The sequence below is a fragment of the Brienomyrus brachyistius genome, chromosome 2 (genome assembly GCF_023856365.1).
Source record: "Brienomyrus brachyistius isolate T26 chromosome 2, BBRACH_0.4, whole genome shotgun sequence".
Classification (NCBI taxonomy): domain Eukaryota; kingdom Metazoa; phylum Chordata; class Actinopteri; order Osteoglossiformes; family Mormyridae; genus Brienomyrus; species Brienomyrus brachyistius.
Genome location: NC_064534.1, coordinates 19,152,991 through 19,176,107, shown reverse-complemented (window position 1 = coordinate 19,176,107; position 23,117 = coordinate 19,152,991). Strand labels below are relative to the sequence as shown.

The 23,117-nt window shown below is 40.0% G+C and overlaps 1 protein-coding gene across 2 annotated transcripts in view; it reads left to right on the top strand.

Moving 5' to 3' along the window:
- The first annotated feature begins 125 nt into the window (after positions 1–125).
- Positions 126–23,117, top strand: part of LOC125725716 (guanine nucleotide exchange factor VAV2-like) — a 103,849-nt gene continuing 80,857 nt past the window's right edge. For both annotated transcript variants that reach the window (XM_049002558.1, XM_049002557.1), the window contains exon 1: positions 126–1,484. In XM_049002558.1, coding sequence (XP_048858515.1) covers positions 1,281–1,484 — 204 coding nt within the window. In that variant the 5' untranslated portion in view covers positions 126–1,280. The remainder of the gene's footprint in view (positions 1,485–23,117) is intronic.

Below are 23,117 nucleotides of genomic sequence, written 5' to 3'. Positions count from 1 at the left end.
TGCAATAACGAAAAATAATAACACTTTCGGCCTTATGCGAATTGCCCCACGAGCTGTTTGTCCTCGTTCCGCGGCGCTCGTGCTGACGCGTCTGCGCTCGACCGTTTCAGTCCTCTCATGCGCTCCTTCACGCTCAGCCGCAACGACCGAATAACTGAGCTCGACGCCGACGAGGTTCACGCTCTTAGTCAAAGCATGTAGCTATTCTGCAAGGCAGAAGAAGAAGAAGAAGAAGAAGACGAAAACGCACCGATAAAGGATTACAAAGGGATGCAGAACATTTAAATCTTTCAAAATATTTGCTCCACTGGGATAGGGTCCAGACCCCCCGCGACCCCGACCAGGTTAGAAGATGGATGGATGGATGGTTAGACTTTATTCATTCTGTTTTCAGTAAAGGTTGAACTGGAGATTACGATTTTTTTGTTTCAGTTTTCAGCTGGGTGAAGAAACATTACAGCTTAGCGGAGCTGCTTAATTAGAAAATATACAATGACCATTGTGCGAAGCAGTCCGTCTGCATCAGCACGAAGAAGACATATCTCTGGCTGTGGATCAGAAAGAAATATAAATGCACTGCTATAACTTTCAAGAAAAAACTACGACTGCGCTTACACTGATACTTTATATGCCAATGCAAACGTTAGTCAAGTCTTGCAGGTCCTATAGTATATGGGATTTGAGTTTCTTTTGGAAAATACATTTCTCCATCTGTGCTAAAATACCAGCATTAATAAACGCTGCTTACGGATAATAAATAAAAGGCTTGCATGTATTTTCCGGCGACAGCAACGTGACAATGGAGAGCTGCGCTGACCTGTGGTGTGTGGCAGAAATCAGACACGTTTATGCGGGATAACATTGCCTGGCAATTTACTGTATGCGATTTCACTGGTATTTTGATTCTTCTGCTGTTCGAGAAACTCGTCAAAGCGGTTCTTCCCTCTTCACAAAGCGGCCGTCCGATTTAATGATCTGACAGCCTAATCGGAACTGCGGCGAAGGACGGGCTATCTGTATAGGAAAGACTTCAGTTCCATTTAAAACACTGGAACAAGGAGAAAACTTTATGTGAAGTTTTACCCCAATGACTTGTTTCACGGAGAACAACATTTTCCTCTAAACTGGAAAAAGGATTGTTGGATCGCAGTTTAAAGTGCCCTTCGGTGTGAAATAATTGCAGCAATCGGAAGGGATCCGGGTATCACGCCGATTTACTCCTCAAGACTCTGTGTTTCGGGGTGCTAGAGAAGCGTGCTTTTTTTCTTTCCACCAGCGAAATGGAGGAATGGAGACAGTGCGGACGCTGGCTGATAGACTGCAAGGTCTTGCCTCCTAATCACCGGGTCGTGTGGCCATCGGCGGCCGTGTTTGACCTTGCTCAGGCGCTTAGGGACGGAGTGCTTCTCTGTCAGGTGCTGCACAACCTTTCGCCGGGGTCCGTAGACCTAAAAGAAATCAACTTCAGGCCCCAAATGTCTCAGGTAAATCGGTCCCATATGCACAAATGTTATCTCGGTGTTCCAAGTACTTCTTTAATTAAATGTGTTAAAGTTTTGGAGTAATTAACTGATCAACAACAATTTTCTGATTAATAGATAGACGAATGGAATTATTATGGAAGGAGGAAAAGCTAAATAGTAATAAGAGAAGATGAATGCTGTTGCTTCTGATTCACTGAGGAGGCAGGACGCTTTCATGCAATCTCACCTAACAAACGAGCGATTTATTCTCACGCCAGTAAACCTTCAGTAGGGGGCACTGTAGAACATTTTGCAGACTACATCATTTGAGATTGAGATTGGCAAGAGGTGGAGAGAAAAACACATTATACTAACCAACAGTCAAACTTTTATGACGGACACAGTGTTTTGTCTAGATTTTCAGTAGATATCTTAATGAGGTAATGGCTTAAATTTATAAAACGGTGAAGCGTCCCTATGGGTTGCATTAACAATTACACATGTTAATTCTAAAATATAGACACTACGGTTCTTGTTGATTTAATATTCAGCTTTTTTCCATGCAATTTTTGTGCCTCATTTACAACATATAGCATGTAGGCTTACCAATGGAAACATGGCTAGCCTGTATTTAGGTTCATGTAAACATGGAAGATTTGTGGAATGACGCTTTCATGGATAACTGAACTGTGTGCGGTTAGGTATGAATGTCATTATGACCGTTCCCTGTGGGTGTGGTTATGAATATTATGGAAAACTCCTGAGTATGATGTTTATGGTTGTATAAACCAGGGATAGAAGAGTTATACCATTCATTTATCACGTCACAAAACACTTTTGGGGTAATTTCTGTAAATATTTTCACAGAATCGCTCAGATTATTGCACGTAAAGTATAAACAGACAGAGAACCTTGTTCCTCAGTGCAGCCAGTAGCATGTCATCGCTTGCTGTAAATCTCTAATAAGCTTTTCTGTATCTGTCAACCTGTATGATAGAAATTGTGATCCGATGTCAGGAATAAATTGCCCTGTTACGAGGTCATGCAGTTTGTATGGGAAAACAAACCTGGTCCCTTGTTCTGCAGGAAATGGGTAGGTGGTCAAAGAGGTTTCCATTGTTAATGAAAACCAGTAAAAAGAGCTTTTTTAGCCATTATGTAAGCTAGAAACTTCCAAATTTTCAGCTCCTATTTTAAATGGTTGATATACAGGTGATATACACTTTTTTCCCAAACTGTTAATGCAGGTTTGCTGAGCTGTGTCATTCTTCATGGAGGACAGTGTTATTGCTGGGCAGGCTGTGTTTGTTTGTCCTGACATGTTCTGTGATTTTCATGCAGTCCCTCCTACCTGGGGAAGGTCCGCTATTCTGCTAAACTGGGTTTATCATGGGTGCGGAGGGTGGCTCAGCGGGCTAAGCTTCTGTGCCTGTAGTCAGACAGTCACCGGCTTGAGCCTGGCCTCGATGGAAGCACGGCCCGTATTCCCCTGCTCCAGGGGCACTGCATGACAGCTGACCCTTCACTGGGACCCCCACACTTGCTTTCAGCTGTACGTGTGTCTCATGGAGAGAAAGATGGGGTTGGCAAAGAGAAGTAATCTAATGTACCTGTACTCGTGCAAATGGAAAACGATCATTTAATTGTGCTCTTTTCCTGTACAATGATTTTTTTTTTAGTAGACAAAAGGTGCATTAAAGTTTTGGTTTTGGTTGTTTGTGGTATTTGTGCTGCATGATCCATTTCCTCCCATTCGGATAGAATTTTACTGCTGTAGATATGAGTCTTGTATTTTACAAAGGTTACTGTTTAGCTATATGTTTTAGATGTTCCTATCCAGTGTGCATCCAAACTTTGCCCAAGGCGTTGATTCAGTGTTTCAGATGCACAGAGGGATTTCTGTTAGCTGGTTTCACAATTGATAGGGAACATTATTATCTGTGTAAGAATACAGTCCTGAATGAAGGCTGTTGTGTGCAATGCCAGTTACTTGTTGTGAGTTCCATTTATTTTTTATGTATGATTGATTGTTTTTGAATTGCCAGTTGTGTAGGATGTTAACTAGGGATGGGCATATCAGGCAGCATTATTAGTCGAATTTCCCCAGTCATTATTTGAATAATATTTGATTTACCCAGCCCCCACCCACCCCCACTACATGCACAGTGAAATTGTGTATGGATGAAAATATTTCTTTCTTTCCATACACATTCAGATATTACTTATTGTTGCAAAAGGATAACACAAAACATTAAAAAGTACTTTTAAATTGATTGGAAAGTTGCTCATGTTGCTTATGTAAGTTGCTCTGGCTGAGGTCGTCTGCCAAGTGCGGTAAATGTAAAGGGGTAATGTTGACGTGTTGGGTTTATTTCAGAAGCAGGTTAATCCCTGTTGGAAATGTATGTGAGAAAGCTTTCTCAATCTCATGCATATGTTAAGGAATCGTTTAATTTTGTATGTGGTAAGATAATGATTGGTTTATACTCATACTTTAGTCTTATAAACTGCTTCTCTCTTGTATAGTGGATGTAATTCTTATGGGGGAAAAAGACATGTATAGAAATTCTACTAGGCATTAATCCCAGAACAGCAATCAGCATTTTACAGGCTCCTGCAGATTAATTGATTAATCAAGTTTGATCATTGATTATTATTATTATTTGACTCAATTATTTATAAACAGCCCCTCCCCACCCTCGGGGTATGTAGGACAACATGTAACATGCATTTATTGCAACCCTCTGTTTTCTGTTTAATTTGCTTGCCAGTCATTTCGGTATGCTTGGATTTGCCTAGATATATATAAACAGCAGAGTACTGCTCTCACTTCTCAGTATGAATGTGCTGGTATGGATTAAAAATATCAGCTGTCAAAAATGCTGGTTCCAGACAGATGGTGTTAATAAAAGTCTTCCACCATCTGTTGGGATGTTTTCAGCTTTAGAAGAATTAGTTTCTCTCAGGAAGCCATGAACATTTAGCTATTCCCAGTTAGGTAGGGGACAATAAAATGTAATTGCGTTTAGTGTGTTTTACCTTGCTGCTGATAGATGAGGTTAATGTGATTGATCCTTATATATGACATTCTACAGTTGCTGCAGTGTTGCAGCGATGTTGCGATTAATAGCAATCTAGCCCTCTATGCGACCCAATCCACTGACATTTCACTGCCACAGTACACTACTCTGGGATACACTTTTGCCAGGGACTATTATTTCTTGTGTGATTGTTTTTAGATGGAGAATGTGGATGGATTTAGATCTCCATGGCTTGGATGAACTTGGGTTGGTGAATACAGATTAGTCCCCAACAATGGAGTTTGCAGTGCCATTAAACATTTATTTATGGCATGCTATGTTCTGTGTGGTTGTGCGTATCTAGGGTTCCCCCAGTGTCTTACCCAACAGACCATCCTCAGGCTAAGCGCTCTCCACCTGCCATGGTCACTCCAATGCTCTGTCCACCTTGTGCTGTGTCTGTTTGTGGTGCAGTTTTTCCTGACATGTAAAACCCCTTAATGTCAACCTCTTATCTTTTTTTTTTTATTTCACTGTTCCCCTCTTTCCTCCTCAAAACAACATAGCTGCTGTGATCATCAACGACAACCACTTAATCTCTGGCCCAGGGAGAATTTTAATGAACTAATTATGGGGTGAAATTTATAAGAAAATATTGATTAAAAAAGATTCATATTTACATTGAAGTTATGTGTACTCTTAATAATTCATTTAATTATTTAAAATACTACGTAGCCCTGTAACTGGTGTTGATATGCCAAACCAGTGGAGGGAAAGGCTTTTTCTTAGCAGATATTTAATTCTACAGTAACATCCTGAATGATGTCTTGGTTCACTGTAACTTCCTTTTTCATTCTCGGCATCTTGCAGTTGACTCGTACCGTAAGATGCGCAGGTGCTTGATGTAGGCAGAATTCCCCTCTTTATGAAATACCTTTGGGTATCATTGAAAAGGCAGACATCTACTCTTCAGCACAAGCGGGAAGAAGTATCAAAGGCGTGTGGTGATTTTGGGAGACCGACCAGGCTGTTTCCCCTCAGAGGAACCTGATAGACATCAGGGGTTTAACGTGATTTCACTGAATGGCTACGCAGGCCTCTTATTTCAAAAGATTTGTCTGATGCATAGTCATTCCTTTTTCTTGATATATTCCAGCGTGGACACGATGGCGTTTGTGATGTCCCTCAGCATGTGCAGTCAGATTGTATGCTCGTACAGTGCAGTTCCTGGTGCTCTGATGTATAATGAACGATCACATGTGCAGACATCTTGAAAACACCATGTTAAAAAAAAAAAAAAAAAAAAATCAGATTTAGCATAAACACTTGACCTCTTCGTAATTTCACGCTTTGTATGGTGATTTGTGTTCTTCCTAATAATGCCTTTACCATGGGCATTTACAGTGTTATGCAAAAGTTTGGGCACCCCCGATAATTTTCATGCTTTTCCTTTATGAATCACTGGTTGTTTGGATCAGCAATTTCAGTTAAATATATCATATAGCAGACGAACACAGTGATATTTGAGTAGTGAAATGAAGTTTATAGGATTTACAGAAAGTGTCCAATAATTATTTAAACAAAATTAGGCAGGTGCATAAATTTGGGCACCCTTGCCGTTTCATTGATTTGAATACCTTTAGCACTAATTATTGGAACACAAAATTTGTTTGGTACGCTCATTGACCCTTGACCTACATACACAGGTGAATCCAATCATGAGAAAGAGTATTTAAGGTGGCCGATTGCAAGTTTTTCTCCTCTTTGCATCTTCTCTGAGCTGACCACGAACAGTAGAGCATATGCCTAAACATTGATTAACCTGTGGAGGACATCATGGCTTTTACTGTTCAAAGGATGTAGACACTCAGTTTATTCATTACCATGTAATACAGTCAGCATAGAATGCCTGGATATTTTAAAGAATACAACTGGAATAAATGTTTTTAGGGTGAAATGACATTTGGTTACATACTAAGTAACAGATACATGCTAAGTATAGTTACGTGCTAAGTAACAGATAATTTCATTTGACTTCTTTATTCTTTTTAAATTAAACATGTAAATTATAGGGGGCGTTTTGGTGGACACTTTGCTGGTTCTTCCTGGCTGCGTTACAGTCCCCTTTTCACAGCCTGAGATCCACCTCCTACAGGGCTGGAAAAAGCCATGCGCTTCTGCCGTGGCTCGACTTTCTACTCATAGGCTTGCAGTGGTAGGTTCTCCATGCTTCCTGAGGGAAGGGGTCTTGCCACACAGGCTGTGGACATGCCTCAGCTGCTTTCTTTTTAACTGTACATGTAAAAAAAAAAGCAGTTAAATAACCATTCATCAAAGTGAACAGAAGCTGGTCTAAGGGCAAAGAAATAGGATTTCTGTGGCCAGGAATCTGGTGGATGAAGCAATGAATCCGTTTGAGCTTTGGTACCCTGGTGAATGAGCGAATGACCATGTGATCAGAATAGCTGGAGCACACATTGGGTTATAAGATCGTGCAAGGTGATATTTATCTGTTAGATCTCATTTGTTTGGAATAATGGCATTGCAGTATAGGGCTGTGAACCAACCCAGACAGTGCTGGCCTCTTTATATCCCATAAATTGAAGGACATTATGTGTGGGGAATGGCCTGTCAGCCATGGATGGGTAAATTATGTTAACGTGTCATAATGCTGCACGGCATCTGATTTACAGCTCAGTCCGAGCACATTGCCTTAGGAGGACTTAGAATGCACAAGAAATAAAACAGGGCTAATGAACCACAGCCATTCAATATTCATGTGTATTTTTCCATTGAAATTTACTGCTATGAAACAGACATCTCTTTTATATGTTAATAGGTAAATAAAATGAAGCATAGTAATAGAGTTGCTTCTACAAAACATTTGGTGTTAGACTGAAAATCTGTGTATGTGAACAGCATTCTGATCCATGGATGTCTTTACTTGATATGGGACACCATCTCGAAAAGCTAACGAGATAAGAAGATAAGATAAGATAACGAAAGACAGGTGATACCTTGTAGGAAACAATGAAAACAGAAGAACCTGTAATTCACCATTATTGAAGGTCAATGTGATGGCATCTTGAACTATCAGAAAGTATCTGAGGTTAGTGGTAATTAGGGCTAGGTGTTGGCAAGATGCCCTGATTTTGATTTGATTCTGATTCAGTCCGATTAGAAAAGATTCCATTTCAATTCAGTCCAATTTGGGTTTGATTTCAGTTCAGTTCAATTCAATTCAATTCAATTCGATTCCAATTCAATATCAATCTAAGTGGAATGAAATGTGAAATATTAATACATTTAGTAATAAAACGAGTAATAACACAAATTTACTGATGCAGGGTCACTGGAAACAAACTGTGAAACCAGTAAAGAAAGACAAAAGGCTTGTATGCTAAAATCTTTTTGTTTGAGGAACATATGGGTATAGTTCCTTAAAAATAAAACCTGTCTCTTTCAAAGCATAAAAAATTACTTCTGACCGAATGGGCAAAAATGGGCAAGTCTGAAACTCACATGCCATGTTTCAGAAGGACTTACACTTGACAATATCTGCCAAAACATAAATTAGAGTCTTTTTTTTTGATGAACATGTGGGTATTGTTTAGGGCTGGGAATCGGTCCTGACCTCACAATTTAATTCAATTTTGATTCACAAGTGGCCAGCTGGATTCAATTTTGATTGTATTCAACTAATTCTTTCCACTAATGTGCGTTTGAAAATCAGGTAATTTACAATATTCTCATAATTGACAGCAGGTCACATCCAGTAATATCAGTTTTCTCTTTACATTGTTTGCTTTTGTTTAAATTGCTTTTATATAACATTTTTTTCATATCACTGTAAACAGTGTACTCAATATGACTGGTGTCAGAATAGAGCCCTGTTTGACTTGACTTGCTTGCTTGAAGTATTCCATTACCATTATTGATAATCCAACAAGATGGCGGCGCAAGGCGATTGCGCAATACTGTTGAAGCCCTCTTATTGGTGAGAGTGAGAGCAGTGCCACCCACTCAATACGAGGACCAATATAAGAAAAATAAAGTGACAATATTTTCACAGTCACAGGGAAAAGGCAAAAATTAACTAAATTGATTTCGGGATTTTGTTAATCGGTATTGAATCCAATCCATCAAAACCAGGATTTTGATTAATCATAAAATTGATATTTTTTTCCCAACCTTAGTGGGAACTTATAATACATCCACTTTTAATGTCTTGGCTGGTGGATGCGATACATTTGGCCTAATCCAAATAAACGTTGACCTGTTCTTTAGGACACATGGTATAACTTGCTGCTGATTTTAGTTGGCATCCACACGAAGCTGCTTCCATTGTCATATTTTGGATTATTTTCATAGGTCAGTTTGTGTAATTTCTTTAGGGGGAAGTTTAGTTCCTGGAATACAAAAGGGTCAAGCCCCCTCCTCTTTTCTGCTGAGTTCTTTGGACCTGATTAAAGACACAATGAATTCTTCCTGCCTGGCTCCAAAAGAAAAAGCATAGTTGAACTTCCTCCCTCCACCCTGGACTAAACAGCAACAGTCATCTGGAATCAGTGCTGATAGGTCAGAGGGCACCTCGAGGAGTAAAACAATGGCATGTTGAACTTTTTTTTTTTATTGGTGTATAGACTTTGAGAGTAGTGTGTGACCAGACAGAGCGCACCCAGTATCTAATGTCTGAAGGCATCAATGCCGAAATGCCTTTGAGGATCTACAGTGAACCACTCACTCATTCATTCCCAGGCCCAAACTTCCTTTCATCCTTCAAAATATTCCATCTCCCAAAGAACAAGAGTGGCGTTCTCCTCCAGAAATCCATCAGAAATTCCCAAAATAGCCCCAAGCACTGCTTGCTGCCAATTATTTCATAGCTATGTTGGATATGTAAATAGGGAAATGTGTGTCTTTGTTCCATTTTCACTCTGATCCACCAAGCAGACGGCTCTCCACCCGGCATTAATAGGGTACGAATCACACTTCTTCTTGGAAAGCGGGTACATTCATGTTAGTTTTGTGCATGTGAATATATTGCTGTGTGCATTTTTAATAGACAGCAGCAGCTCTGATCATTTCCTGGCTTCTCTTGCCATGGTTGAGTCAGTGTTTTCGCATCTGACAGCGTGTTCAGCAAAACAAAACTATCAAGTCAAAAACCACACTTTTCTCTAAACTGATAATGACTGTTTTATATGGCTTTATATACTGTGTTAATAGATGCCGAACATCTGTGCTTTTCTGTACATGTCCAGTCCCAGTATTAACTGAATACCCTGTTATTATAGACTAACAACAACATGTGGTTGTGAAAAGCTGAAAAATATTGTCAGCTGTCTCACAAAAGAAGTATTTTACCCAGTGAAGCCATCAAAACAAGTCAAACATACTCAGCTGTATGCTTGTAATACACTTGCAGTATAATTATTCTGTTGTTTTAAATTTTTTATTTCCCACAAGAGTAATAATCAGGTTCCTTGTATTTTTTGTGTTGCACGTGTCTTCGTGACATTTTGGTCAAGCAGATATGTTTTGAAAATAGCAGTATTTTAATTGTGTAAGCTTTTAACATCCTGCTCCTTGCCAGTGTGCTATCTTGTGTGTTAATGTGCAGGCAGGTTGGGGAGTTTGCCTGGAGAACATTTTATGGACCCGTGTGTGACCATTTGGGAGAAAGAGTGTCCATATTCATCTATTTTGGGACAAACTTTTGAGAGAATATGAGGGCATCTTAACAATATTATCACAGCTATTTCCAGAACTTGGCTTAAGAGATAACATAAGGTTTTCAGTCTTGGTTATTTTAGTTGGTTTTCTTTATTGGTTGAGCAATAGTAACTGGCATTAACACAGAATTCAGTAGGAAGCACCTGCAAAACCTGCCACACGAGCGATGCTGACTTCTGCTTTGTGTCTCAGCTGGGCCTTCGGTTACAATCTAACTGGGTGTTAAAGTTCTGTGCTGCAAGATAAATGTCTTCGTGCCTTGCAGTTCATCATTGTGGGCAACTATTCCAAGGCACGTGATCGTTTCGCTTTCCAGACCTTCTGAGGCTCAAGGTCAAACTCCAAAGGGGGGGTGGCTTTCTACAAATCTTGGGGGTGGGGATCCATCACACTAAGGGTGCCGGGGTGGTATTATATTGTCCTGGCCTGTGAATAGGCCAGTAGGGGCAGGGAAGCCTCATTATTGCTGAGACACACAGTTCATTGTTCCAGACGCTTCCCCTCCCACCAGAGCTCCCATCTCTATTCCAGTACAAGAAAACAGGGCTTGTCTGCACTGCACTGATGCCTTTAATGGCGTTCAATTCTCTGAGGTGCTGTTTCACTACAGTGTGGTGCCCCTTCTGTTAGGCTTACAACAAGACTATACAGTGCATTGATTCTGGTGGTCAGTGTGCTGTCTGTCATGGGGGGAGGAGGACTGTTTTAAAAAGCCCATTGCATTTTGAATCTTACAATTCAAAACCGGCAAATAAAATGCATGTTTTACCATTAAAGCCTATAATGTTTAATAACCCATTTTCACTGTGACTCCAGCATTCAATCATTACTGCTCTTCCATCGAGTGACTTGTGGTGCAGTGGTATTTCACACCAATAATTTGTTTTATTAAACATGTCAAATTGAGTTATTTGTGTCCAGTTGCATTTCTTTTTTATTCTGCATTTTGAAAGTTATTTTTACCTAATTCAAATCTGGAAAGCTCTAATACTGGTTTGTGTGTTTATTTTCAGATTAATCCATCCATCTTCTATAACTGCTTTTGGAGTGCAGGGTTAGGGTGAGCCTGGAACTTGTCCTTGGTGGCAGGGCAGACTAAGGGAGGGATGCAGTGCACACCACACACACCAACAGGCGATTTAGAGAAAGCAGGCTACCTACATGCATGTTGTCAGGGGAAACTGGAGTATCAGGGTTAAACCCATGCAAACTCCATAGGCATACCACAAAGCTGAAGGGAGTAGTTAGAGTGCTACCCACTGAGCCAGCTTATCAGTACACAGGCTTATCCCTGCACAGGGTTTTGCCTTTTTATGTTCCTCATCTTAAGCTGAAGATCTTCTGTGTTAGCAGTACATTAGATGTCTGTACTTTTCACTGTGTGGTAGATGTACACCTTCATGCATGTCTGCCGAGTCTACAAAAGTGAGATCCACTGTTTCAGGGTCATTCACTCCTGCTTTTCTGACGATGTCAAATACTGCCATTAGCAAGCCAGCCACTTATTTAGCTTTTCTCAAATTTAATTTCGTCCATCCCAATGGGAAATTCAAGATGTATTTTGAGATATAGATCACTGGGGTCATTATTTACAATAAGGGGTATCCTTTATCTACATTTACAGTAAGGGGTCTTTTCCACCACTCCAAGTACAGTACTTTTGGTACTTTCACTTTTCCATTCACTTCAGCTCAAGTACTAATACCAAAACCTGCTGGGGTACTTCTTTGGTACTTTGGTACTTTGGGGTGGAACTTGAAACGCTTTCTTTGTCGATTCTTTATGCAAATAGTCTGCCTCTGAAACACAATACAAATGCTGCCTTCGAAATCGGAAAATAATGAGAAATTACGTTAAAAAAAACGGATGGCATGACAAGAAAAAAAAAAGGATTACAAAAAGTATTTTGTTGAACATAGTAATACAGCAAGCATCTATAAAAGGAATAATAATTAAAATTGCAAAGCTTGCTTAGTTTTTTTCCTATGACCGAGTAACAGAGTAAAAATATTTTAGCGAAACTTTAACCTCCTGCGGTACAATGTCCAACCAGAATTGAAAGTAAGAAATTTTTCTTAATTTCACTAGCGGTGTAAGTTGGATGTGCATAACATGCGATGCTGGTCTTCTAATCCTATAATATACTATAGCCATTTTACAAATTCAGTAGAGAATATCACACCTCAAATTGTGATGTCATTCAGCGCTGGCACCACTTTTTACATCAGTGGAAAACTAACACCTTGAAGTACCAAAACTATGGTACCTGGTGTTAGTGGAAATGTGCCCTATGTGTTACAGTAACTGAGGCTGCATCATCCATTCATCCAACTATCCATCCATCCATTTTCTATAATCACTTATCCAGTACACATTCTTGGTGTGGTGGTATTATTGGCACACTGAGATATGTGTTGACATTGTAGCATAATGTAACAAGTACTACAGGACAATCCACCACTGGCCCTGCAAAACTCACAAATACAACCCTTCAGTTTTTCATTTGGTGTGAATATCAAGTCAGCTGGCTCACATCATCAGCAGTATTTTAACAAGATGTATAAAGAAGAGAAAATTCTCATGGAAGAATCTCTCCACCTCTTTAACACTTCAACTTCAAGATTTACCTCCCTACATCCTTGTCAATTATGCAGCTTTTTCTTTTCGGACAGACTGATAAATGATTCTGAACAATGACTATTTTAACAGATTAAAGCTATTTGGCCATGTGACAGTTACTAGGTATCAGCTGTCATCCATGTCATAAATGTCTGAGATGATATTTAAAGTCACATTTTTGAATAACCACCCTTGATGTCAGTGAGACTTCTGTTATTTTATCTACTTAGAGTAGAATAGGATATTTACTATGATGTGTAAGTGATGAGTCATCTTGCTCTGACTTAAATGCTTTCCAAAAAGTTTCTAAAAAGAAGCCAATGTTCAAATGACATTTCTGCTGCATGAATAAGAAAGCTGTGCAGGGAAGCTGTGTTCTTCCAGTATCCCACTGCGCCTTCTGCGAGAGTGACCTTTACGCTTATCATTAGCAGTGACATGTGGTGGAAATTGCTCCCCTGCTTTGCAATTAGGAAATTCGATTTTTGTTGTTTTCCCATTTTTCCTGATGCTCCTACATTCACCTTCAGAGTTTCACCCTTCGTTACACAGTGAAACCATAGCAGTTTGTAGGTTGGACATTATCGCTTTGCATGGAAGACTGAAAGGCAGGCTGTTACCTGAGTTTTAACTGCACATTAGCACAATGTAGCTCTTGGGTTCACCCTCCTGGGTTCTGAGTTTGGGTTCTGTCCCCAGCTCTGTCTGTTGAGTATTCACATCTGCCTCTTTCTGAGGACTGATTAGAGTTGTTGTGAAGGTCAGTTTCCTTCATTTGACCCTTTACTTAATAAGGCTAAGAATATCTGTATAGATTTCCTTCCTTCTAAGCTGAACATACACTAAATGGACAATGCTTCAGGGACGCCTGCTCTTTCTTTAGAATATTTATAACCCCTAATTAACCCTTAGGTCCACTTTAGACATTGTTGGTGAAGGGGAGGAGACAGAATAAAAAGGGTTTGAAAGGTTTCGGAGAACCAAGACTTTCTCTACAAGCAGGGAATGGGTCTCTAAGCGCCCAGGAGTGGAATATGATACCCGGAGCCTGGTGCTGGTTTTATGGTTACAGGTTTGTGTGTGGCAAGAATTGGAGCAACCTCGAAAGTCTTCCATGTGTACATGGACATCAGCACCCAAAAGACATCCAACCAACAAAGCTGCAGGTCCTATTGGGTCAGTCAACATGAGCCAGTTACCAGTGGGATGCTTTCAAAACCTTGAGTCCACATGCTAATCAATTGAGGGTGTTTTCAGGGCAAAACAGGGTGCAAAACAATATTAGCCAGATATGTCTACTGTTTTTTGCTATATACATAGATGATTTTATTCATTCCTATCTTGCTATTGCTGTTGTATTTGAGAGGAGTGTTTGCATTCCAGTGTGAAATTAGATTTGAACTGTTGAACCAAATCTAGTTGTTGTGCTATAAATGAAGGACGTTAGCTTCATGTTGCATTTGCATGTCAGCAAATCTGCCACCTCTACACTTTGAGAGTAACATCTGCCAGTTACAGTCACGCTTCACAGACTAATGTTTTCTGTGCAGTTTTGTAGATTTCAAATACCTGCAATTCAGTCAATTGCACACAGGCCAATGGAGGGGACGGGAAAAAAATGTTTACCACAGGAAAGCAAACAGCCATTATCATCATAATCATGTTTGTGTTTTTCATAGCTGCTGACTTTTTCATTAGGCTTTTGTTGACTGTGCAATTAGCTGATTAGTACGGTAATCTGTGTCTGATTTTCAACTTACCTGTTATATCTGTTAAGGTGAAATAGAGGCTTTTAGAATAAGTGTAATTATGATTAAATTTATTGTTTCATTAGCATTTAGAGCCAAAGAGGTCTCTGGATGGTCGTATGGCTTCTTTTTTTTTTGCCTTTTTCTGAATACGTCAGTCCAAAAACATGTGGTTTAGGTGGATCAGTGTTATTAAACTGCTGTCTCACTTTGAGTGCAATCGTGGACTGTTACATGCCTCATGTTCTGTACAATCTTACATGGGTTTCAGGTTTACCACGACCTGCATTGGAGAAGTGTGTGTAGAAAATGGACATTTAAAAATCACTAAAAGTTTTGTGTGATTGCAGTTAAAACATGGAGTGACTGGAATTCTGCTTTAGTCCTCTACCCACACTGCTGCTGCTTTGGGCTGGTTCTGTTTTATTGTGTTAATGTGATTTACTACTTATGAGCTACCTTTTAAAATATTTCTGGCACAAAGGCATTTTTTTTGTATTTGTAAGCCTTGTTACAAAAGTTAGTTTCCTGGTATTGATACATGTGCTATATGAATTTTTATTGTGACCAAATACTTCTAGAGCAGGTTCTCCAGTACTGGTCCTGGAGGGTCAGTCTGCAACACATTTTGTCATATTGCAGACTGGTGCTCCAGGACCAGAACTGGGGAACCCTGTCCTTGAGCAATACATGGGCAGGTTTAAGTTCCCTGGTGATGGATTTCTCACCGAGTTCCTAGTATCAACAGCTCCTCTGGATCTTTCCGCCGCAGTATGGTGGGGCATTAAGGTGTGGTTCTACTGGGTTGCCAAATGATTTTCTCTCACAACACTGGCCACTATTGTTGCATTGCTCATGGAGACCTGAAAGTGAGGCTAAAAAAAGGCATAATTTGGACCAGATCATGAAAAATAGCTGAATATCCCCTGATGAATTCCCTGAGTCCCCTCAACCACCCCCCCCCCCCCATTCCTCTCAAAGCCCTGCAGTTACTCTAATGAATCGTACGAGTGAGAATCCCTTGGGAAGCAGGTGCTTGCTGGGGAGATTAAACAGGAGCAGCAGAGGAATGGTGCTGTGGACAGGGCAGTCGTCCTCTGCTAACATTCTGACCATATTCTATTTTGCCTTTGTAGGGATTTCCTATTGTGATATTCAGGAATCATGCACCAAGTCATGCACAGATGAAGGCTTTGCTAAGCAGATTCATGTAGAGAATCTGAAAAGGAAGACATTTTTACAGAATAACCTGGGTGGAATGAAAATAAATGATCATGTTCACAGATTGCTGGTTTTTGTTCTGCTTGGACGTGGAGCAGTGAGTGATTCTGCCCCTGTCATATTTTTCATGGAATGCATATATGAGGTAGTAAGAGCGAGGGTCTATGTTTCCAATTAAGATGTTAACGCCCTTCTCCTGGTGTGAAACCATTTTTACAGTCATTTTCATCTGGTGCAGAATTTTTTCCATGCTTTTTGAAATGCTGCAGACGTCATTAAACTAGGCTGGAGACAGACAAGCTGACACAAATTAATGGACAACTTCTTTTGCCCTGTGAAAAGGGGTTGGGTACAGCTCTGTGGTGAGCTGTAATGTCCATTAGAAAATATGTGCTCGTCACCCCTTCAATAGAGCAGGAAGTCACCCAGTGATTGACAGGACAGATAAGATAATAATAAGTCTTTGCCTCAGGAGAGCTCCAAGACTCCAGCCAGTCGTATTATTGACCAAGAAACCAAAGTGAGAACCACACACTGAGAATAATGATGTGATGCAGTTCCCTTAATGAATCTTTCATGGGTTGGGGTGCTGGATAGGTCAACACAACTGGTGTGATAAGCATTCCTGTCTGTTATCGTAGGATCTCACTGGAAATAGTATTTAAGGGGCAAGTTACTAAATACAGTGATTTGAGACTTGAATTGCGGTTTTACAGTTACGCTGTCAATCATAGTTTTATCCCTTTGTTTTGCCTCAATCAAAAAATGGGTGTTGTTGATTTTCTGAGAATGAGAATCAAGCCTAGTCAAGTCCTTGAGCCCCTCAGAGAGGGTTGAGTGTGAGATGGACAGCTGAATTGGGAGTTTGTTACTCAAGTACAGCTGATTCAGCTGCATGTGGAGAAGTGCAAAGATCCACTATTGCTTCTTTAAAGTGTTTAATTTGCTTTTGATTTTTTGTGCCTGCCAGGGATGTGTTTTTTTCTGTTTTTTCCTCCTAGTTAATTAGCTTTTTACTTCAACTGTCATGAATTTTGTGTCATCCACAATGAGCTGAGCTTACAGGACTTCGATGTGGTTATCAGACCAATGTGAACAATGGGGGGGTCTGTCTTCCTCTGGCCCACAGTCGCTCCTAATGGTTGCTCTGAGCTCCCACCCACTACAGCTAATGGTCAGACTGTTTTTAAATTCTAAAAATACCCTGCGGACGACGGGTAGGAAGCCGAGGAGGGTCTGGGACTTTGGTGGAGATGGCTGTTTGAATAAACTGGGATAGATGATGAAATGTAAGAGCTGACCAGATATCCGCTGGCTGGCTGCGGGGGAAACGCAGATAGGAATGTCATCAAGACGGTGAAAGGACTGTAGGGCTGTAGTTCTGAATGGCGTGGGGCAGAGTATTAGGCTGTTAGGCTGACTTTCCTTAAACTCATTTTGTTTGTTAGCTAAAACTGAAACTGTTATTCATTGTTCCCTCCCCACCAGGACAGCAAGTGCACATTTAAATTTGTGTTTTCAGATAATTTCATTACTGTTCACAAGTGATAAACATTTGGACCCTGGTGTGATAGGACCTATTGAACAGAAAGTCTGGTAAATGTCAGGAGTACTCATAATGTTGTATACCAAGGTATTAGTGAAACTACAGTACTTATTAACAGGTGCCACTATGTAGGCTACAAGGTGAAATAGCTTCTCAATAATCCACCCAAAATAAACATGATAATGATTAGGGCTGTGCAATATGATCAAAATCTCATATCCTGATATAAGTCATCTCATATGCCGATGTAGATCACAGTTAAGGCTTATTCCGGAACCCACTTTCAGACATACCCCCCTGTTAGTCTCACTTGATGATGTATGTGGGGATAGGCGGATCTATACTGAAATATTTCAGAAAGCGGATTTGAGTAAAAACCTTAAGTCCAACACCATGGTACAGTTAGCTTTATAAGCAGTTTTCTGGATGTAATATCTTTCAATGTTTGTGATATATTTTAGCACTTGTATGTGTGTTCTTCACATTCAATAGCCCAGCTGTATTGCTTAAAGTCACTGGTAGTGAATGAACACAGTGAAATTATAAATAAATCCTTATAAAACACATAATGTTACAGTTACATGGTGTACATTGTCCCCCATAGTTTAATGCTTAAAGCACACTTTACAGGACATATCTGTATTATTTAGGTTTATCCATGCTATCCTGTCGCAGCATACAGCAAGTGGGCAAGTGTAGTGGGATCACAAAACTATTGCGAAAAAAAAAAACTATTAAAAAAATATTTTCCCACGCTGACCTCTTAGGGGCTCTGTAGCGGTATGAACTGGACAAAAATCTGCAAATCAGCAGCAGAGAAGTCACAGATGTAATGTGATCCACAAATAGACAGAACAAAACACGTTTTACTTGTACAAATCGCTCTTTTTTTTCTTAATATGATTTTACATGGCACATAAAAAATACAGATTTGAGGATAGTTAAATATTTGTGGATAATGCTATATGTTTGGGGGCGGCATGGTGGTGCAGTGGTTAGCACTGCTGCCTCACACCTTGGTGGCCCAGGTTCAAGTTTGCACTTGGGTTACGTATGTGTGGAGTTTGCATATTCTCCCTATGTCGTCATGGGGTTTCCTCCAGGTACTCCGGTTTCCTGTTACAGTCCAAAGACATGCTGAGGCTAATTGGAGTAAGTAAAGTGAAAGTGAATGGTGTGTGAGTGCGCCCTGCGATGAACTGGCCCCCCATCCTGGGTTGTTCCCTGCCTCATGCCCATAGCTTCCAGGATAGGCTCCCGACCCAGAAGGATAAGCAGGTTGGAAAATGGATGGATGGTACATATTTGTGGATTGTCTTTTGTGGGTTACAAATAATCAAGTCCAGTAAAAACTTTAGTTAGAAGTGCTTCATCCCATGTGGTGGCGTGTCATCTTGCAAAACGTGTTATGCAAATGGCGTGTCATGCAAATGATGAAAAAGTGTTGCCGTAAATAGTGTATTTTGCAACACCACAAAATAAACAATAGAGCTGGGGTGCCCAACTCCAGTCCTGGGAGGGCAGAGCCCTGCACATTTTTGAGTTTCCCCTCATTTAACACACCTGATTCAACTCCTTGTGCTAATTACCACACAGCTCTTGAGCTGAATCATTTATGATGAAACAGGGAATTAAGCTACACAGGACTCCAGCCCTTCAGGACTGCACCCCTGCGATAGAGCATAATATGAAATGATAGGCATTTTTATTTTGTCATTCAATATATATCGTAATATTGCAGAGCCCTAGTAGGGATATTCTTTTGGACAAAGAAAGATCATCATGACAATTGTACAGATCTTGCAGACATAAGTAAGTGTATCGGAACACATCTGCTTCCATTTTTCTTGTTTACTTTGTCACTGTCTACTAGAAAATGTATATTTAGTCAATGTGGTACACCATATGAGAGGAAGACCCTTCACTTGTCTACTCTAATTTGCTGATGAACCTTTTATTTTTGGATTTTCCATCGTATGAATCACATCCCTATAGCCAGTCCATGAGCTTCATGATTTAATAGATTTGCTTGTAAAATCTAAATGTCAATATAAATTGTACCTTTTTAAGCCATTTTGCAAAAGTTAAGGTTTACCCAGTCTTCCAAAAGAACAGAACATGGCTCTGCCCGTTACAGAACAACTGAACTCGGAACATGTCGAACGGTGTTCTAGAAAAATCAGCAGTTATCTATTTCCTTGGCTCACCACACAGAATGTTCCACAGGTCACAATTCATTATGACCCTTTATCTTCATGGATGATTCTGTAGCTCTTTTAAATTTGTTTTGTTTTCTCATAGCTCCCCTGCCTTCTGGGTGAATAAAATGACCTTAAAAATGTCAGAAACTGGCAAGAAATTGTTTTATGGAAGGCTTAATGGATTTGTCTTGTTGTCTAGTGGTAGTAGAGTATGATTGGGGGTGGAGGGGGGGGGCATAGAGGGTGTGTGAGGAAAGAGGGTAGGTCATTGTTAGCCTCTGGAAAGAGATTCAATCCAATTCCTCTGCCCTTGTTTCAACTCTTATATAGGTTGTTCTCTTTTGTTTCTTCCCACACTGTAAAAAAGGGCATGCAAGATTACAGTAAAATACTGGCAGCAGTTTCGCCAGTAAAATGCTGTTTAATTACAGTATTTTTACTGTATATAAAATTATAGTATTTTGCTGTAATCAGTTATGCAGGATATTGCCATAATTTTGTACCTTTTACTGTATTTTAGCAGTTAATATTTACCAAATAAAATGTAATTTTACAGCATGTTATTCCCCAAACAGATTATTACTGTAATTAAATATACTGTTTTTAATTACATTACCGTAACTTGCATTAACTTATTGCAAAAATATTGAACAGACACTATAAACTGAGCAAAGCATTTATTTGACTCACCATCACAAAAGTCACAATAACTGTAATTCTGTTAAATATTTGTCAAAATTCACACAATGTTAAAAATTTCAAAGCCTTTTTAATTTCTAAGCAACAATTCAACAGAGTTGTTCACGGACCACTTTTTATAAACATCTTTTTAAAAGTCTTTTAAAACAACATGAATAATTAGCTCAAGTTAGTTGAACAGGTTTCTTTTTATGTACACAACAAAAACAACAGTAACACTGGACCAGTCTTTGCAGTTTTGGTGTTTAGAGCCTTTGCTAACTGACATCTGTTTGAGGGTTGGAAGGAGAGGGAGGCGAGAGAGAGACAGACTCTGAGAGATGAGGGTTAGGGTGGGATCTTGGAGAGCAAGACGTTCCAACCTCATATGGATTAAGGCATTTTCTTCTACTTTTCATGAAATTAGAAGAGGGTTGAAGGTTGTTGGATGTTTAATGCCACTGATTTTGGAGACCGTTTCATTGTAAGCCTGGCACTCGCCTTTGGAGATCTGTAACAAAGTGAACATAATAATGCATTAAAAATATTCATTCACTAACTAAATATATGGCTAAATACAAGTGATGATTTTTGTAAATATATCAATATATGTGGGTGGCAAGGTGGCACCTCACAGCGAAAAGGTCCTGGGTTCAATCCCCGGGTTGAGCGGCATTTGGGCATTTCTGTGTGGATTTTGCATGCTCTCCCCATGTTCGTGTGGGTTTCCACCGGGGGATCCGGTTTCCTCCCACAATCCAAAAGCAGGATCTACAGGTTGACTGACAACTCTAAATTGGGCACTAGTGAATGGCTGTGAGAGCCTGTGTCCTGCGGTCTGTTGGTTGACTTTGCATCTCCTCCATGCTCACATTATATAAAATCCCACTGGAAGTCCATCAGTTTCCTCATGAACCTGCACACAAGTGGATTAAGGACAATTCATTTGGAAACCTTGCCAGTTCGCTTGCTGGTGACTTTTCCTTTGTGAGCCTTTGATCCACGTTGTGGGTTAATGTCAATGAAGCATCTACACATTGACAAACAAGCAAAGGTGGACATTTTTACATGATGTCCCCTGGCCTTCAATGCAACACAATTCACTTGTATCAATGTATGAAGTGATAAAAATGACCACAGCACCTTTGAATAAATTCCTGTGTGCAGCATGCTTCTTCCTGATACTGCAGGTTAAAACTGTAAAGGCTGGAGAACAGTGTGGCAAGGCCCACAGTGAATGACTCTCCCTCATTCACTACATGACCCTCTATGGACACCATCCAGTGATTTCTTGGAAATTTACGGAAATGAAAGCTAATTCTGCTGGCGTTTGATGTTAACATGAGACAACGATTCTCATAGGGTTGCTAGCAGAAATCAGCACATAATAAATCATGACATACATCGTGTGAATAAGAAGTGTCTTTTTGATTTTATGAAACTGTCGCTCTCCAAACCCGGCAACGCCTTTACCAGGCCAGCCCTTCAGCAGTGAAAAACTGAAGTGAGTTGGAAACACACTGTAACTAGTCTTTCTTCACTGTATTGCTTGGGTATAGCTCTGTTCTTGTATGCCAGTGGAAAAGCCCCAGTAGATTCTCTCCACTGAACCCTGGTTCGCTTCTCATTTTCTGTATCACATGGCTCAGTTTGAGGTTATCTTTCAAAGATGCGGTGTGGACTGTCGCAAGGTTATTGTATTGCGGGAGGGCCTGGGTTTTGAGGGGTTGAACTGGAACTAGTCAGATGGTTCTGGTAACCCACAACCACTTCCTTTAAAACATACAGGTAGCTTGAAAGAATAATATTAAGACGAGTGCAAAGTTGAACAAAAATGAAAATTATAAAAATGAAGAGGAAACTATATTGAAAACTCTATTGTCTGGAAGCTCGTTCTTTCCTCAAGCCTGAAAAGGCTCTGCTGATGGTCAGGAACTGGGTGGGGCTTCTAAAAGAGTGGAAGGATGAAACCATGGTTTGTTGTGAAGACACTTAAGCTGTACTTCAGGGAGGTCAAACCGACATGACAAAGCATGTTAGTACAGGATCTCCAAGCCATACCAAAGAAGCTGAAGCACTTATTGAACTTTTGGACTAGATAAAAATAGTAGTTTCAGAAGTTAATACTTCTTCTCAGACAGCTTGTTGGTAACTGCAAGGTGCCATGCCATCCCTAATAACCCATTCACATATACACCGTTTTTACTGCCACGATTGCCATTTGTTGATGAGATATTGATACATCCACTTACCCCACAGTGAGCCTAGTGCCCATCCTAGGAAGGGGCTGGGGTATCCCTCCCTGTCAGGGCAGATGCATACAGCCATGCTTCATTCTTCAATTTCAGTTGTCAAATAATCTGTTAAGTACAAATTCATGTTTATGAATTCCATAAAATTAATTTGTAGGTGTTATGCATTCTCTATAGCTATTGATTTCTTTTTCCGCCTATATGCTATGAGATTGGACTGACTTGTGGGATTATCCATGTACTATCTCTAGCCGTCCCTAGTCATATGCTCTGTTGGTTTTCATTATTTAGTTATTACTGTGCTATCAAGTCATAGCTGGCTCATTATAGTTCTGTGTGTCAAGCCAGTTTCATAATACCAACTCTTAAAACATATCTGTACAGTATAATACTCAATAAGGTCACAGGCATGTATAAAGCATAATGAATCTATAGGCCATTAAACTAAAAGATTTTTATCCCTTTTACTAAATTATCACGGACTCAATTTTAGGGCAAGCATTAAGTCCAGTATGCCATACACAGCACTGCGCGATGCTAAGTCCCTATGTTAATCTACGGCTGAGCGGATCCTTCATTGCTGGCTCACAAAATGACTGCAAAGCAGAATGTGATTTGATATTTCCGACAGCG